Source organism: Mustela nigripes, chromosome 9, assembly GCF_022355385.1.
Source record: "Mustela nigripes isolate SB6536 chromosome 9, MUSNIG.SB6536, whole genome shotgun sequence".
Lineage (NCBI taxonomy): Eukaryota > Metazoa > Chordata > Mammalia > Carnivora > Mustelidae > Mustela > Mustela nigripes.
The window spans coordinates 19,002,687-19,020,106 of record NC_081565.1 but is presented as its reverse complement, the minus strand read 5'-3'; the positions used below and the strand labels follow the sequence as shown (position 1 = coordinate 19,020,106).

Below are 17,420 nucleotides of genomic sequence, written 5' to 3'. Positions count from 1 at the left end.
TCTGCTTTGGACACAGCTGTGATGGCAGGAGCCGCAGCTGCCATTCTGCAGCTGGCAAGCAAAAAGCCAAAGACAAAAGCCAACAAGAGGAAGGGCAGACTTACCAAAAAACTATACTTGGGGACTCCTAGCCCCACACTCCTTAAGGCTTCCAATAGCCTGGACATTCAGCCCCGGGCAGGGTGGATATAGGCACGATGACTCCTTCATGGACCTCAGATCCTATGTCATCTTCTCCATGAGGCCCTCCCTGCCCCTGCCTAGAATTAGCCCACCCATATACTGCCCCTATGCCCTTTTCTACATACTATATATCACTTATTTTAACATACACACACGCACACACACGAATGTAAGCGTTTCAAGGTGTCATCCTTGGCTAGTTGCCGCTATACTCCCAATACTCAGAACAGTTTTGGCCCACTGTAGGTACTCAGTAAACGTTTCAGGGTAAAAAGATAGGAAAGGTACGTAGCTCCGAGCTGACACTTGAAACATGACGGCTGTCACTGGAAGGAACGACTATGCCCTAGGCACCCAGGCACCGTGCTCCACACTTCCGTACTCGAGTACTAAGCCCTCAGACAGTCCCAAGTGGCCACCAGGTCTACCCCCCGTACTAACGACAGGGAAACTTACTAGACCAACCTGAGAGCAGGTGACTTGTCTGAGGTCACCCGGTCAGGAAGTTCAGGAACCAGGTTTCAAACCCAGGCCCAAAGTCCCTGCTCCCTCTGTACAAGGTTGGGCCTTGTACAGCCCAAGCCAAGGGGCAGGGCGTCTCTTGTCCCAGTGGCTGGTGAAGTGAGTCTGGGGGAGCGGCCACTGCTGCTGTCACAGCCTGGAATGGGGGCTGAGGGCTGAAGACACTGTGATGGCACAGGACTGGCCCATTTGCTCAGGGACTAATGGCCCAGGTGGGTGACACCTGGGCCTTGCCATTGGCTGTTCTTGCCCCACTGCTCGCCTGAACGACTCCCAGGTGCTGACCAAGACTCCTGGCACGGTGAGCAGCTGGGCCAGAGGGGGGCCTCTCCTGAGGCTGTGCGCAGGCCTGAGATCCAGAGCCAGAGGACACCCGAGGAGGTGGGGGTGGGGTGGGCGCAGGGGAGATGGCACTTCCCTCTCAGTCCCGCCCAGAAGGTAAGGAGGACAGGACTTGGGATCCGAGGACAACGTGGCCCCACCACTCAGAGGCTGCGTGGTCTGGAGCAATTCATTCAGCCCTTCCGCACCTCCATTTTCTCACCCGGAACACGGCACTACTGCTACAATCTGCAAATGCTCTACAGATCTGGCTTCAGAGTCAAAAGACTCCACGAAACCGCACTGAAATCTGGAAAGGTCAGAGCAGACCGAGCCGCTGGGCGTCTCGGTTCTCTCGCTCTGGCTGCTGCGTGCGCCGCCCAGTTCATAACGTCTCCCTGGAAAAAGAGGGTGACAACGTACGTGCGGCCTGTGGCAACAGCAGAAGCAGAAGAGCCTCTTCTGAAAGCCCTTCTCCATGTCCGTGGGGTGTGCTACACGTGCCCCACCAGAGCGACTGTCTCTTCGAACTAAGAACCCAAGAACAGGTGTCTGAATCAGACTGAATCAGCTCAGAATCAGCGGCAGGTTGGTGGGGAGGCGCCGGCCTCGGAGCAGGACCTAGAAACACTACGCTCATCCCCTCCGCCCCGAAGACAACCCGCAACCCACCTTGCCCTTCCTCCCCCCCCCCCCCCGCCACATCCCAGCCCTGCAAGCACATTCAAACCACCCTCTGCTTCAAGCCACGTGAAAGAATGAGCTCACTCACCCCCTGCCTCCCCGTGACTCTGAACACCCACACGGGGAGGAGGCTGGCAGAGTGCGGGAACTTCCCCCCAAGATCTATTTCCCACCTTCGAGGTTCATCTTCTAGAACCAGAAACATCATGATGGGCTCCAGGGGCTCTTTTCTGTTTTTCTCTTTACTGCAACCAGTCGGTTTCCCTTGAAGAGAGGGCCCACAGCACCCCTTTTTCTTCCTGCTCTCGTAAAGGTCTTTGCAGACCCGGATTCGATGTCACCCTGTTCCCCTGCCAGCCAGGAGGACTCAGTGACTCCCTGCTGCCAACAGGAAAATGTCTCTGGGGCACACATACTTCCAGCCTGCCACCCGGCCCCACACTCTGTCCCAACTATAACTCCCACGGGACACCAGTGTCGGGGGAGCAGGGGACTAGAATCCATCTAGCTCTTTCTAACTTCCCTCCCACTGCCACACCTTTCCCTCTGCCTGGACCACTATTCCTGCCCCTGCCATGTAGCCAAACTCCAAAGGCATACTACCTCTTCCAGGAAGCCTTCCTAAATCTCTAGCTGGCAGGAGCTCCCTCCTCCCTACGCCACGGCACCCTCCCGGGTCCCTTACGGAGCATGCATCACGTCAGACCTTGGGACCCCTTAGCTTGCCTCCTCGGGGCTCCTCACACTGGTGGTGGGGGCAGACCAGGATGATGTCAGGACAGAGGGCTGGAAAAGAGATCTGGCCCTGCCCCTGAACTCTACCCCTCTCATCTGGGTGCCGTCGGGCACTGCCATTGCTATGCTGAAGACCTGCCCCAGCTCACAGCCATTAGAGCATGGCTACAACCAACCAACCAACCAAACAAAAACAAACAGACCCCAAAAAAGCTCTCAGAAAATACCAAGTGTTGACAAGGCTTTGGGGAAACTGGAACCTTCATGCTCTGGCTGGTGCAGCCACTGTGGGAAAACAGGACAGAGCTTCCTGAGAGCATTAAAAACACAGTCACCATATGCTTTCTGGGGGCTTCCCCACAAGGACTGACTCCGAGAAACACTGCACAGCCACAAACAGCAGCTTTATCCACAAGAGCCAAGAGGATGACACCACCTGGGTGAACAAAATGCGGTCCCTCCGGACAGCGGACCATTATCGGCCTTAAAACGGGCAGAAATCTCATCACGTGCTACAACCAGGATGAGCGCGGGGGTCCTGAAGGCAAAGTGAAATAAACGAGTCAGAAAAAGACAAGACACCATCTCTCTACTCGCGCGAGGTGCCCCGAGGGGTCTGATTCCAAGACACGCAGTGCACTGGTGGCCGGCGGGGGCTGGAATAAGGAGTGACTGCCCCTGAACGGGTCTGAGTTTGGTGAGAGCAAAAGCGTCTTGGAGATGCGGCCACACAGCAGTGAGCACACGCTTCATGCCCTTGAACTTGGGTACCACTTACGGTGAAGAAGATATAAGATATGGGATGTGTTTGATGTGATATGTTTTGCCACAATTTAAAAGAAAGCCCAGAGCCCTGGGATTCTACCTCCCTGCCCCTAAGCTGTTGTGTTTCCCAGGGGAGAGGGCAGGGTAGACTCTGCCCATCAGCCCCAGCTAACCAGGAGAGAACCCCGAAGAGGAAGGCCTGACACCTGCTGAGCTCGGATGAGCGTCACCTCCCTTGTGGGTGAAGGAGAGGTGACAGAGACAGGGAACGTGGCTCTCCTCCCTGGGCACATGGTGGCAGCTGTTTACACACCCACAACAATGCCAACTGGGGAAACAGATGGCCGCATCCTCCTCTTTGACTTTGCAAAGAACAGTGTGTGAGGGTCGGATCACACACGACTCAGATTCCCACCCAGCAAGCATTGAGTGAGCTGCTACCACGCCCCAGGCTGTTGGCAAGGTGTTTTGTTTGGATTCAGGCATTCACGTAATAAGGACTGAGCACCTATGCTGTGCCAGGCACTGATCCAGGCACTGTGCGTGTATCAGCGCCCAGAGCTGACATCCGTACTGCCGCGACACGAACACAGTGGTGGGGAAAGCTACCCCTTCCGCCGTCTCCATCTTGCACAGGAGACAGAGGCTCAGAGCAGTTGTGCAACTTGTCCACGGTCACACAGCTGGCAAGCAGCAGAACCAGGACTTGAACCCAGGCAGCCTGTCTCTGGTGTCTTACCCTCCCGGTCATACTGACACTCTCCTGTGTAACCCACCCCCATCAACGAGCGTGTTCCAGGTTACTGTAGCTGTGGAGGCTGAGGAGCACTCAGGATCAGGAGCCTGGAGCGAAGTTCCCTGCTGCCCCCTGTGCCTCTTCACCTCTGAGGATGTGACTGTAACCTGAGAGCAGATGGGTCTGATCCCAGAGAGTTACATCTGTTCTTCCCTTCTGTTCCTTCCTCACAGGTCGGCTCCGCACTTCAGCATGGAGAACGGCGTTATCAGGAGTGGCTGCGATGCTAGAAGCAGCTTAGGGAACAGTGTCCAGTGCTTGTCCCAAGTCTCTTAGCGACATGTGGGATTTTCACAACCGATTGCCCTGGGCACTCTAGAAGGTGTGCGTCCACTGGGGTTGGGCTAGGAGAACTGAAGGTTGGCACGGGAAGTCTGGGAGTCTGGTCGCAGTGATGTGGAGTATTAGACAATTCCAGGACACCAGAGAGAAGAGAGTCAGGGCCTGCTGAGCTTTGGGTCCAGGGAACAGAAGGGCAGGTTCCAGAGAGATTTCCCCACAGCCCTCACAATAGGAAATGGGGAAGTTTCCAGGATGCATCCAGGCAAGAAGAAGAACAGAAGGGAGAGAAGGGGCCTGTCTGGAGCTGTGAGATCTGTGAAGGTTACTCTGGTGTGGTCCAGGGTGTTTCCTGCCTCCTGAGGTCTCTGGTCCTCCCTGGAGCACAATTCCCTAAGTCTCTACCTTCTGTGTTCCTGCGTAAGTTATTCTAAGACTCCTAGAAGGCACCTTATCCCTCCCAACCCTGCCCCCTATTCCAGCAACAGGGTCCTTCTTGCTAAGCTCTGAAGATATGAACTGATTCTTACCTCAGGGCCTTTGCACATGCTATCCTTGCTGCCTGGGATTTTCAGCCCCCAGAGTACATGGCAGCTCCTTCTTCCTTCCCAAGTCTCAGCTCAGAGGTCACCTCCTCAGAGAGGCCTTCCCTGACCACCTCATCTGAAGTAGAGCCTCCCTCTCCACCCATCACTCTCCACCCCTCTGTCTCCAGATTTTACTTCCTTTCACCACTCCTCACCACCTTAATGATCTTGCTCACTCTTGCTCCTTTCTGGATTATGGTCTCACTCCTCCCATGAACTAGAAACTCACTGGAAGCTTCTCCACAGCAGGGCCCCATCTCTCCTGTCCATTTCTCTATCCCTCCCTCCCATCACAGCATGAAGCACGCTGCAGGTGTTCACTAAGTACTGAGTATGGGGTGACCAGGGTGACCCGTGGAATGGGCCTTAATTGCTACAGTGCCCTGAGTCTTTCTTGGATTCCTGTGCTTTGAAATGGGGATGACAGCTAAGCCGGCTGGGTGGCTGTGAGGATTCACTGAGGTGCTGAAGCCCAGCGCCCAGCACCCATCAGCACTATGCCCAACACAGGAAAGGGGCTCAAGGGAAAGATAAAGCCAGTTCCCTGCCCAGTCCTGGAAGGCTGGCCTTGAAAATGACTTCATGCCTCAGGCAGCCTTGCTGGCTCAAGATTGCTATGGAGCACAGATCACCTGGCGGGGAGGGGGTTTGAGCCTACCCCTGCCCACCCAGCGCTGCCACCACAAAGCTGCCCGGGCAGCTCGGGAGGTGGGGGTCTACCACTGGGCCCCCCATCACAGCTCCTCGCCTGCCCCAAAGCACATTAAATGGAGGGATGGTCTCATGGGCGGGAAAGGAGGGCTGAGCAAGAGTCTCCAGAGGGCAGGCCTTGGCCCGGAACCCCAAGCCACATGGCCTCGGGGCTGTGGGTGTCCAGTTCCTAAAACATCTGGAGAGCCGTGTGCAGGACTCACATTCCTGGTCTCCTAGCAACCACGAGGTGCCGAGGCAAACAGCACCCACTGTGATGCTCAAAAACTCAGGGGAATCATCTCCCGTCTTTTTGTTTTTTAAATTTTAACAGTCATGCTATGAGGGGAGGAGGGCTTTGATGCTCCTGCCCCCGTCTTCGGGTGACCACACCCCACGGTGCTCAGGGCCACACACCTGCCCCTGGAAAGAGCCAGAGAGCTGACACGGGGGAAATCCCTTTCCCCTGGGAGGCGCACCGAGCTCCCCACTCCACTTTGGGTCTGAAACTGCCCACACCCTGTCAGTTCTCACTTGGTACAAGGGGACCAGCACCAGTGCCTGCTGTCGACAACCCGAGACACGGTTCCCTGGGAGCCTGCGGTCCCGCAGCTGCGTGTGGCCACGCCCCGGGTCCCGCCCACCGAGAAGCTGAATCACCCTGAACTGAAAGCAGGGCTCTGAGCGCTCTCTCCTCCCTTTTCCACTCCAGGGGCTAGGATGGGGGAACTGGCTGGGTCACAGCTTCAAGCATCAGAAGGGGCAGGAGCCTAGGGGATGACAACGGGGATTAGGGTAGGTCCCACAATAAGACGGGGAGCAGAGCTGCCCGCTGTCCCCTCTGTTCGGTGGCAGGGAGAAATAAATCATCTGATTTAAGTCACAGTCTTTGGGCTCTTTGGGGGCAGGATCTTAGCCGGTCTCAGAATATACATCGCATGGGTGAGAAAGAGAAGACAAGTTCAAACCCTTTAGCAGGGCCTTAAGAGGAGAACAGAGCCCCAAAAGAACCAAGCCCCTTCTCCAACCTCTAAGAAGCGTCCCCGTTCTGGGTCTGGCAGGGAGAATGGGGTCTCGGGGGCCCAGGCTCCCGCACCCGCCCTCCGCCCCTGGCCGGCATGCTGAGGCCGAGGCCGGGCGGCTCACCTTCTTCTCGTCCCCGCCTTGCAGGAGGTTCAGGTTGCTCCTCGAGTCCCCCTCACGCTGCCTCAGGGTGCTGCCGTGGCTCGGGGGCAGGCCCGAGGGCGGGGAGATGCTGCGGCCCTGCGGGTCCACCCAGGTGTAGATGTGGCTGGTGACGTACCCCCCAGGGATGCGCCCCGCCGAGTACACGGACAGCACCAGCTTCTTCGAGCCCTTCAGAGCCTGGAAAGAGAGAGAGGACACAGGGTTAGCAGGAAGGGGGCAGCGAGGGACACCCCTCCCAGTACATGGAACTTCTTTCAGGACCCCACACCAGGAGCAGGAGGGCAGCCCCTGAATTACCAGCCCTCCCCACGCCCCCCGGGGCTCTTTGTTCTGTAGCCCTCAATTTTTGCCCTACAGAAACAAGGGCATCCGTCCTACCCCATTCTGAAGTGGTCCCAATGTAAGAAACACGCACTCCTCATAACTGTGCAGAAAGAGTGAACACAGCAGGTCCAAGACAGCATCCTTACAAAGGCCTGCTTGGCTGGCACTGGGAACCTAGATTCTGAGTGTTCCTCCTGTTCCCGAGCCTAGCTCACCATGCCTACGCTCCTTGTGTAAGCTATGCGGGGGTCCGGAATGTGACCAGACCCCAGTAAAAACCCTGGCACTGACTCTCCAATGAGCATCCCTGGTGTACATCTCCCAGCTCATCCTGGACTCATCCTGCAGCAAAGGGAGACTCAGAGGCTTGTGCCTGCTTTCCTACAGACTCTGCCCCCTGAGCCTGTTCTCTGTTCTCTGTGCTCATTTTGCTGTGTATCCTTTCGTTATCATAAATCTTTTTTTTTTTTTAAAGATTTTATTTATCTGAAGAGACAGAGTGTGAGAGCACAAGGGGCGGGCGACGGTGGAGAAGGAAAGGGAGCAGCAGACTTCCTGCTTAGCAGGGAGCCTGATGCGGGACTCCATCCCAGGACCCTGGGATCATGACCTGAGCCAAAGCCAGACGCTCAACTGACTGAGCCACCCAGACGTCCCTCGCTGTCATCAATCTTAGCCACAAGTAAAACCATACGCTGAACCTGTGAGCCCTCACAGAAGCCGGGGGTGGTCTTAGTGACCCCGACAAGAGAGTCGAGAGATGAAACAATTGATAATGATAGCCGGACACTGACAAAGAGCCTGTCTGCATCAGACACTCTTTTCCGTACCCGGCATGCTCTGCCTCCTCCTGAAATCCTCATGGAATCCGATCTTGTCAGGAGAGAGGTCCATTCTTCAGATGAAGAAATAGAGGCAAATCGCCTGCCTATGTCGCACTGGAAGTTAGGGGTTCCTTTTCCACAGCAACTAATTTTGAGTGTAGACCCCAGCTTCATTCTACGTTTCCCAGTCTGGGGATGGAAGCATAAGGAAGAGAGGAGAGCCCGCGCTGTCCACCCGGGGTGCATGCTGAGACTGGCCGTACTGCTTTCTTATGGGGCACCTGGAGCTGAAATGATGCTGTTTATCGAGGGACGGTCACTTAGCGGGAGGATTAACAGCCAACCCTGCAACTGGGGGGGCTAGAGCCTGCTCATACGAAGCTCACACTGCTGTTAAAATCACATTTGTAAATGACGATGAGTGTATGTAATGCCGTGGATCCGTGATACGCTGTACTGTGCAGGGGGGCCAAAGGATCTCCATCCTATCTTACAGGATAACCTCAGTGATGCAGAGATAAAAACACACAGGAGAAACAAAACGAAGCCGAGGACACCAACAGTGTCTCTTAGGGCGGCAGGATTATGGATGATTATTATTTTGTTCTTCCTTTTTCTCAGTATTTTCCAAATGTTCCAGAATGATGATACATTACTTTTGATCTCAGAAAACAACAAGAATATGCCTCAAAAAGAGTATCTAGCTCTCTGACTCCCCAAGCTTGCCTGGATGTGCCCTGGGCCACGCTCTCTTGATTCCCCAGTACTCTGGAAAGACAAAAGGGGCCAAGGGAAGAGCTATCACCCACAGTGGGGAGCCCTGGCTGGACTGAGCCTCTCCCGGAGGAGGCAGGGTAAGCTGGGAGCTGCCAGGGCCCCTCAAGTCCACAGCTAAATGTCAGTTCCCTCCAACAGATAAATGGATAAAGAAGATACTGTCCATATATTCAATGGAATATTACTCAGCCATCAGAAAGGATGAATACCCAACTTTTGCACCAACATAGACGGGACTGGAGGAAATTATGCTGAGTGAAATAAGTCAAGCAGAGAAAGTCAATTATCATATGGTTTTGCTTATTTGTGGAGCATAAGGAATAACATGGAGGACATTAGGAGAAGGAAAGAAAAAGTGCATTGGGGGGAAATCAGAGGGGGAGACGAACCATGAGAGACTGTGGACTCTGAGAAACAAACTGAGGGTTTTAGAGGGGAGGGGGTGGGGGATGGGTCAGCCCAGTGATGGGTATTAAGGAAGGCACGGATTGCACGGAGCACTGGGTGTTATACACAAACAATGAACCATGGAACACAGCATCGAAAACTAATGATATACTGTATGGTGACTAACATCATAAAAAATAATAAATCAATAAATCAATAAATGCCAGTCCCCGGTGGAGGGATAATGAGAATATGGCAGCTCTCCAAAAGTCTGCTTTTACAAAGCGTTTCCGAGAAGATGAGCAGGGAGAGATTTAGCGCTCCTTCAGCAAGTCCCTGGGACTCCCCCCAATAGGACAGCTGGGAAGGTAGAACCTGGGCGAAGTTTGGGGGGCAGGATGGAGAGGCCAAGGAGCAAGCAGAGCTCTGGGGGAGGAAACAGGGAAAGGGGTCATAGGGCAGCAGCAGCCTCAGCAGAAACCTGGGAGGCCCCCGTGCCTTCCTGGCCCCTCAGGATTCCTGAGTCCATCCAGGATTCTCTCCTCTGTGAAGACACTGCTAGCTGGCCTTCTTCCTCCCTGCTCCCTCCCTCAAGAGACTGTGAGCCTGAGCCCCGTCATCCACAGGAACAGAAGAAAGAACAGAAACGGTGCATGGAAGCAGAACTGCATTTGAGTCGTACTTCTGTCCCCTGCGAGTCGTGAGTCCCGCGGCCCGCGCTTCCCATCTCGAAGCAGCACCATGAAACATCACCCACTTCCCAAGGCGGTGGGGATTCCAGGACACCACGCAGGAGGCCCGGGGCCTTTGCACACAATAGGAGCTCAGCCACACACCGCTCTTCCCCGGGCATCTGCACTGAGAAGGGAAACCAGGTGCAGAGAAGCCTCGTCCCGGGAGTTACACAAGCAGGCGGGCGGCGGAGAGCACGGCTTGTATTCTGCACCGCTGGCTGCAGTGCAAGTCTCTTGGTCAGTTCTATAAATAGGCAGGCAGCAACCTTGAGAACTGAGAGGAGGTTAGCGCCTCTGGTGAGAAGACCACGGACAGCGGGAATGGGGAGGGCCTGGGAGGTCACCGGGTCTCCCGCGCCTCTGGTGTCTTACAGAAGGGGACCCCGGAAGCCCGACACGGGAAGGGACAGAGAGGGAACGACTACAGAAAACACAGCCAAGGACACACAGGAGGCCAGCCTCGGGTAGCCCCCTCCACCCCATGCACTCGGTTCCCCCGCCACAAGACTGAAGGGCCAGAAACTCTGATGGCCACTCAAGTGAAGACCCTTCCAGAACCTCCGATTGTTGGCCTTTTGGGTCAATGTGGGCTTCTGGGGGGGCTTGGAGAGCAAGAACTTCCTCCTCCAAAACTGAACCAGCCCAGGACTCCCGAAACGGCCCTTGGCACCCCAGAGCAGGCTCTCAGGATACCGCCTGGTACGGGGCTGAGAGACGCGGCCCCAAAGGCTCCACCCACTGCCCTTTTCAGCCACGACGTGTGTGTCACACGGGGAAGGCAAGGAGACGAGGGCGTAAGAAGCTGGTTTCTGTCTTCTCACTGCCTTTCTGTCTCCATTTTTTTCACACAGCCACTTGCTTGTGTGAACCGAGAAGTGAACTCCAAAGGCAATCTGGACGGTGCCCTCAGCCCTGCACATGCGCGGCCACCCCCAAGCTCGGGCGCCGACTGGGCCTCGGCCGCACCGGCCACTCGGTCCTTAGAAGAACCAGCAGCTTCTCTGGCCGGAGCGACCTTCGCACACCACGCAGCTCAGGCGGCAGAGGAAACTAGAAGGAGCCCCAGCCGAGAGACAGAAGCCCAGGCATGGCCCTGGTGCGCCATAGGCTCACTGGGTGGCCCGGGGCCGTGTCTTCCTCTGGCGGGGTCTCAGTTTTGCCAACTGGCAGCGAGCAGCTTGAACTCACTAAGAGCTGAGGTCCTGCCCCACAAGGCCACTTCACTGTCCTCTGGTTGGTAGCTCCATCTAGAAGGAAAGGCTGTATTTACCCATGACAATCATGAGTCATGGCAGCAAAGAGATCAGGGGCTTTGGGATATGCAGGGACCGAGTCCAGGCAGCCCTCAGGGAGTGAGTCCTCAAGACTGTGCGGGCTGAGGCTGCTGCCAAGGTCCTCGAGCCAGATCCTGAGCCAGGGGGCTCTGAGGCTCCCTGCCAGCTGGAAGGGATCAACACCGGGGCAGACGGAGCATCCGAGGTGTGGAAGGAGGCCCACCGCAACCCGGAGTTACCATGGGCAGCAGGGGACCTCCCAAGGGACCCTAGGGCTGGGGAGACTGATGAATGTCTGTTTCCAATGGGACCATGGCTGGGCGGCTCTGTTCGTCGCAGGCAGCTGTCCGTGGGCAGAAAACCCAGAAAACCACATCCAACACCCACCTTAAAGCAACATGCTCTGCCTGGTGCGAGTTGGTTGGCTGTCACCCACGCCCGTCTCCTACACGGCAGCCCGCACCAGGCTCCTGAACCGATTGCTCTTGGCTGTGCCACCCCACACAGGTTACTGACCCTCTCTGTTCATCTGTTTCCTGGAAAATGAAGATCCTAATTCCTCTCTCTCTCGAGGTAGAGGGGCCCTCTATGGCCCAGTGCCTGTCCCCAGAGAATTCAGTGAGCTGTGGCTAAAAAGTAAACAACGCGAGACCTAGGGAGAGACCACTACAGGCGGAGCAGTCAACAGAGCACGCGCTCCCACGCTTGATCCCGTGTGTTTGCTGATGAGACTTGACCCAGGGCTCGCCTGCATTCACGGAGTCAGATCCTCACGATCGCGATCTGACCGAGCAGACGGCACGGCTCAGATACCATCCATCAGCAGATGACTGCGGGGGGGGGGGGGGGGGGGGCGGCATGTTGTGATTATGGAAATGTAAATTATATGTGTATGTCTTCAAAGTTAATAACTTGCTCCTTGGATTAATGTTCTCAGGAGGCAAATTTGCCTCCCTCAGCTCTTCAGAGCCGACTATCAAGCTCCCAAATCACAGTCCAGGCGACAGGATCCTCCACTCCGCAGAGGACAGAGAAAGCGACGGGAGACGGCCGCAGTGGAAAGGGGACCGGGCGTTGTGTGTTCACACGGGAGACGCACACACGCTTCTATGTTCAAGAACATGCACCGAAGAGCGAGTGTGAAGTGCACCACGAGGTCACGGGACCATCAGACTGTTGTCCTCGGGGCATGCACAAAGGACGCATTCGTGGTGACTCAGCCAGCCTATTTCAGGACACAGGCCTGCAGAGTCAAGTTTTCTCTCCTCAGGAACAGAGATGCTCAACCTCAGGAAGGGGAGCCTAAGACCCAGGTTCAAGTTAGTGACCAGGAAGAGAGGAAGGGAAGATGTGCGCCTGCTTTTCCTGATCCCACCCTGATCCCCACCTTGCCCGGTGGGGGCTTCGTGTTCAGACTCACTGGGCACCAATCCTGACTCTGTTGACTTGCTGTGTGACACAGCAAATTACCCTACCTCTCTGTGCCTGTTTCTGCATTTAAAATGCCACTGTTGGAAGCATCATTAAGATAACATGGGGCCTGGCTGGCTCAGATGGAGGAGTGTGCAACTCTTGATCGCGGGGTCATGAGTTTGAGCCTATGTTGGGTGTAGAGATTACTCAAAACTCAAAGAGAGAGAGGAAAAAAAGGATAATGTAGACTGCCGATATGTAGTATATAGCACCTGGCACACAGTAGTACTAAATGTGAATTTCCTTCCTGAGTCTACCAGCTCCTTCTCCCAAACCTAAGCCCCAGAATTCTCTAAAGCTCTTATCTACATGGACACAAACACAGAGGTAGCTCTAGCCTCTCTCTTACAACTTTCCTCAGCTTCAAAAACATCCTTTCTTCCTTTATTCCTCACATCTGCCCTGCCTTTTTTTTTTTTTTAATATTTTATTTATTTATTTGACAGAGAGAGATCACAAGCAGGCAGAGAGGCAGGCAGAGAGAGAGAGGAGGAAGCAGGCTCCCTACTGAGCAGAGAGCCCGATGCAGGCTCGATCCCAGGACTCTGAGATCATGACCTGAGCCGAAGGCAGAGGCTTAACCCACTGAGCCACCCAGGTGCCCCTGCCCTGCCCTGGACATTCAGCCCATTCCCACCACCTCCAGAGAGCCTTCCTGGATTACAAAAGACTCTCCATGTCCAAGAGCACCCAGCACACTTCTGTATTTTCACTGCCACCTATACTAGAGTCCCTGCGTCAGCTTCATACATCCTGTCTCTAGGACTCCAAGTTATGTTCCTTGAGGCACACCACATGTTCTGTTTTCTTTATAACCTCTTCCAACAAGATATTTATTGAGCTTTCTAAATGCTAGGCAGCCCCCAGGGAATCTGTTCAAGTGAGGCCGTGGAAAGATCAGGGCCCTACACTAGGGCTCAGGCAGCCTTAGGTCGGCACCCCATGCTTCTCCACACTCACGGGAGCACACACACCTCAGGCACACATGGGATTTAGCAAGAGAAGCAAAAGAGGGGTCAGGGGCTACAGCTCTGGAGCCCAGCTACCGAGGCTCCTGTGCCAGCTCTGCCACAAGGGGCTGTGAGGATTAAATTAGTTATCTGCATAAAGCGTTTAATGCCTAGAGCACAGGTAGGAGCTGCAAAAGGATTAGATCTGATTATGATAGGGTCTCAACCTACCATCCATCATAACCACTGTCTGTCCTTCCAGAATGTTCTGTGCATTTTATAAATATGTGGAAGCCCACATACAAAAATACGATTGTCTGATATTTACATAAATTGACTTATGCTTAACATTTTCATCACCGTGGTTTTTTTTCAGCTAAAAAGATGTATTTTGGCGACCTTTGCCCATCAGTTCAATGATAGTAAGTAAGCTCATTTTTTTGTGTGCTATGGCACTCGCTCTTCCTGGCAGAGAAACACCACCACTGAATTCCCAATCCTCTGTTGTTGGGAATTTAGATGGTTCTCGGGTTTTGCCACTGCAAACAAACCCACGATAACATACTTTTTCATGCATCTTGAAGCACACGTGTGTCTAATTCTCTAGATCAGTGGAATTCCTGAAGCAGCGGCAAACACAACTTTTTTCATAACTACCCCTGTCCCTCCCTGTTGTAGTTCCTAAAATCACCTGCAGGGGGAAGCACTATGACATCGGTGCTTCTGGAAGACCGGACTTCCCTCCTCTGCAGCACTGTGGACGGGACTGGGTGGGGGCTTTCCGAGGCCTTTTCCTAAAGCAGGGTTCTCACTCGGGTGCAGGCATCCACCGTCCTTTATGCTTTCTTCCACAGGCTCCAGAAATCTTCTAGTTATAGGCAAACCTTGGCTCTATCTTCCAACTGCAAACTAGAGAATTGCAAACCACCAAAATAAAAAAGTACCTTTAGGGTAAGGATCCCCCTCAGGAGTTTCTCAGGGGAAAGGTACATTCACTAGAAAGCCATCCCCCAAGTTCTATCTCTTCCTGGTTAGGAGACCGCAGACAAGTTGCCTCAGCTTTATCTCCTGTTAAATGGGGCTACTGATGCCTCCTCTTTCGGAGGTACTGTGGGGACAAAAGGAGGACTGACGAAATAATGTACACAGAGCGTCTTGCACTCAGTAGGGTGCATAGCGGGTGCCCGGCACATGGTGGCTAACATTACTGGTAACAGTAGAATTACGGGGATGACCACACATCACCCAGATGAAGAAAGAGACTCTAGGTGGTGGTGTGTCTTATGAAAGGCCAGAAAGAGGGTAAGAGGCAGGGCTTGGATTTGAATCTCGGACTTTTAAAACTCGTGCTTCTCTCATCAGCACTGAAAGGGAGTTCGGATACCCAAGGGCAACCCTCTGTCTTGGCCTCACAAGATGGACAAAGTGAGGGTCTGAAGAGGGACATGGGACTAACAGACGATAAACAAGTGAGAGCCCTCTGAACTCGAACCCTGAGCTTGTGCTAGGTACAGCCACATGGGCTAGAAAGACCCTCCCCATTCAGACCCACTTGGAGGGAGGACAGAAATTAATGGAGTGGACTCTGCCACCGGGGCGTATTTTAATGTCATGACAAAGTAAAGCCCTAATTAGCCCTGTCTTCAGAGCGCCTTTCCTCTGCATCACATTTTTATCTATGTTAATTACCTCTTACAGGGACCACTAACTGCAACAGCTTCGCGGCCTCTGAAATCAGACTCTGTGTTGTAGCCAGGACATCCTTTTAAAATGCAAGTGGAGGGGTGCCTGGGTGGCTCAGTGAGTTAAAGCCTCTGCTTTCGGCTCAGGTCATGATCTCAGGGTCCTAGGATTGAACCCTGCATGAGCTCTCTGCTCAGTAGGAAGCCTGTTTCTTTCTTTCTTTTTTTTTTTTTAAAGATTTTATTTATTTGACAGAGATCACAAGTAGACAGAGAGGCAGGCAGAGAGAGAGAGAGAGGGAAGCAGGCTCCCCGCTGAGCAGAGAGCCCGATGCAGGCCTCGATCCCAGGACCCTGAGATCATGACCTGAGCCGAAGGCAGCGGCTTAACCCACTGAGCCACCCAGGCGCCCGGAAGCCTGTTTCTTTCTCTCTCTCTCTCTCTCTAGGCCTGCCTCTCTGCCTACTTTTGATCTCTCTCTTTCTGTCAAATAAATAAGTAAAATCTAAAAAATAAAAAATAAAATCCAAGTGGACCCTGTCCCCTCCATGCCCAAATGCTCCCACTGCTTCTGATGTAAAATACAAACTCCACGCAGTGTGTCTCCAGCCTATGCCGCTGGACTTGCTGCCTGGCCAGCCACATCACCTGTCCCTGTCACTGGCCTTTCTTACAGTATCAAATGCTTCAAGTTATTTGCACGTGCTGCTCTGTATTCCTGAAAATACATATCTCAACATACGTATACAGTGATTGTTTTATTTATATCCTTCTTGGCAGATGGAGAAGTCAGGGAATTCTGTTTTGGTCACAGATGTGTCAATAAATATGAAAGACTAGAAATTGTGCGTGATTCCACATACGATAAAAGGCAATGAAGAAAATGCAAAAGAAATGCAAAAATCACCTTCCTCCTGAAACTGGTTGCCGTACTTTTAAAACTGACTTCCAATGAAGAATTTTACCACTCCTGAAATACCAACGAATTCTCTAGTAGAATCTAAACAATGCATGAATTTCCCTTTTCCCCTTGCTTGCTAGGAAGCTCACAACTCCACTTAAATATAAAATATTATTCCCATTAAAGGCAACACACACATTCACACACTTTCCAATATGGTTTCTGAGCTCTGTGCCTTTTTCATGATGTCCTTTCTAAGTTAAGTCACTCAATTATTTCTGAAGTAGGAAAAAATTAATCACAAATATATTACAAGTAAGTAAACACGGGATATGTAGAGTTCAAAGAGAATGTTAAATCACACCAATCATACAGGAAAACAACTGCCAAGTGAATGAATGAATGCTGGAGTACATCTCAAGGATCAGACACCTTATACATGGACTTGGAAGCATCGAGAGATTTTTCACAGATGCTTGGGCAATAACTCTGCTTTCTCATCCCACTCTCTCCTTCCACTCCCTGGACATACTTTACTGCTGCTGACTTTGGTCTAAGAATCATGTCATTTAAAAACATTCCATTACATAAAAGTCCCCAAAGTGTTAGTTTACATTCCACTGGAACGCTGACACACACAGGTAGCGGTACACTGAGCAGTACACTGTCTCAAAGAACAGTAGCTTCACGTTGGTGTCCCTGACAGCTGTGGGCCTGTCAGGAGGCTAGGAGCTGGGGCAAAGCTTGCCACCATATGGCCACCCGCTCTGGCTCTCTGTGGACACCTCACCTCTTTAAGCAGCTACAAGCTCATGGAAATCAATTTAGACCGTAGAGCAGCCCTCTTCCCCAAGATGCAGCCCAACATATGCATGAAGCAAAAATAAACAGAAGCAGGTGATCCAACCACGGAGGAATGTGAAAGCACAGAAATAAGGATCCGGGGATAGGGCCGAGAACGGACAGCTAGTTAGGAGGGTGGAGTAATCAACATCTTCTTTCCCCTCTTGAGTTTTTCTTTTAACGTTGTTTCAATTTGCCTTTAATTGGAACTTTACAAAGTAGATTTCAAAAAATCAACTCTTCATTCTCTCCACTGTCCTTTCTTTATGAGTTTGACCTTCTCCAAGGGCTCGGTGTGAAGAAGGAAGCCTTTGCTCCAGGGCTGGGAACACCAGGATCCCAGAGCCTGGAACAGGGACCTGACATTTTAAAGCTCCTGATCTCTGGTATCTTTGCTCCTAAACGTCTCTGTGACTTAAGGCTGTGCGAAAAGGAAAAACACGAAGGATCAAAGAGAGAAAGAAAATGTTGTCCTTGGGGATAATGCTATGGGAAACTCG

The 17,420-nt window shown here is 53.0% G+C and overlaps 1 protein-coding gene across 4 annotated transcripts in view; it reads right to left on the bottom strand.

The window, feature by feature from the left end:
* The window catches only part of WHRN (whirlin), an 89,243-nt gene that overhangs the window by 58,542 nt on the left and 13,281 nt on the right, over window positions 1-17,420 (bottom strand). For all 4 annotated transcript variants that reach the window (XM_059410966.1, XM_059410969.1, XM_059410967.1 and 1 more), the window contains exon 2: window positions 6,709-6,927. In XM_059410966.1, coding sequence (XP_059266949.1) covers window positions 6,709-6,927 — 219 coding nt within the window. The remainder of the gene's footprint in view (window positions 1-6,708; window positions 6,928-17,420) is intronic.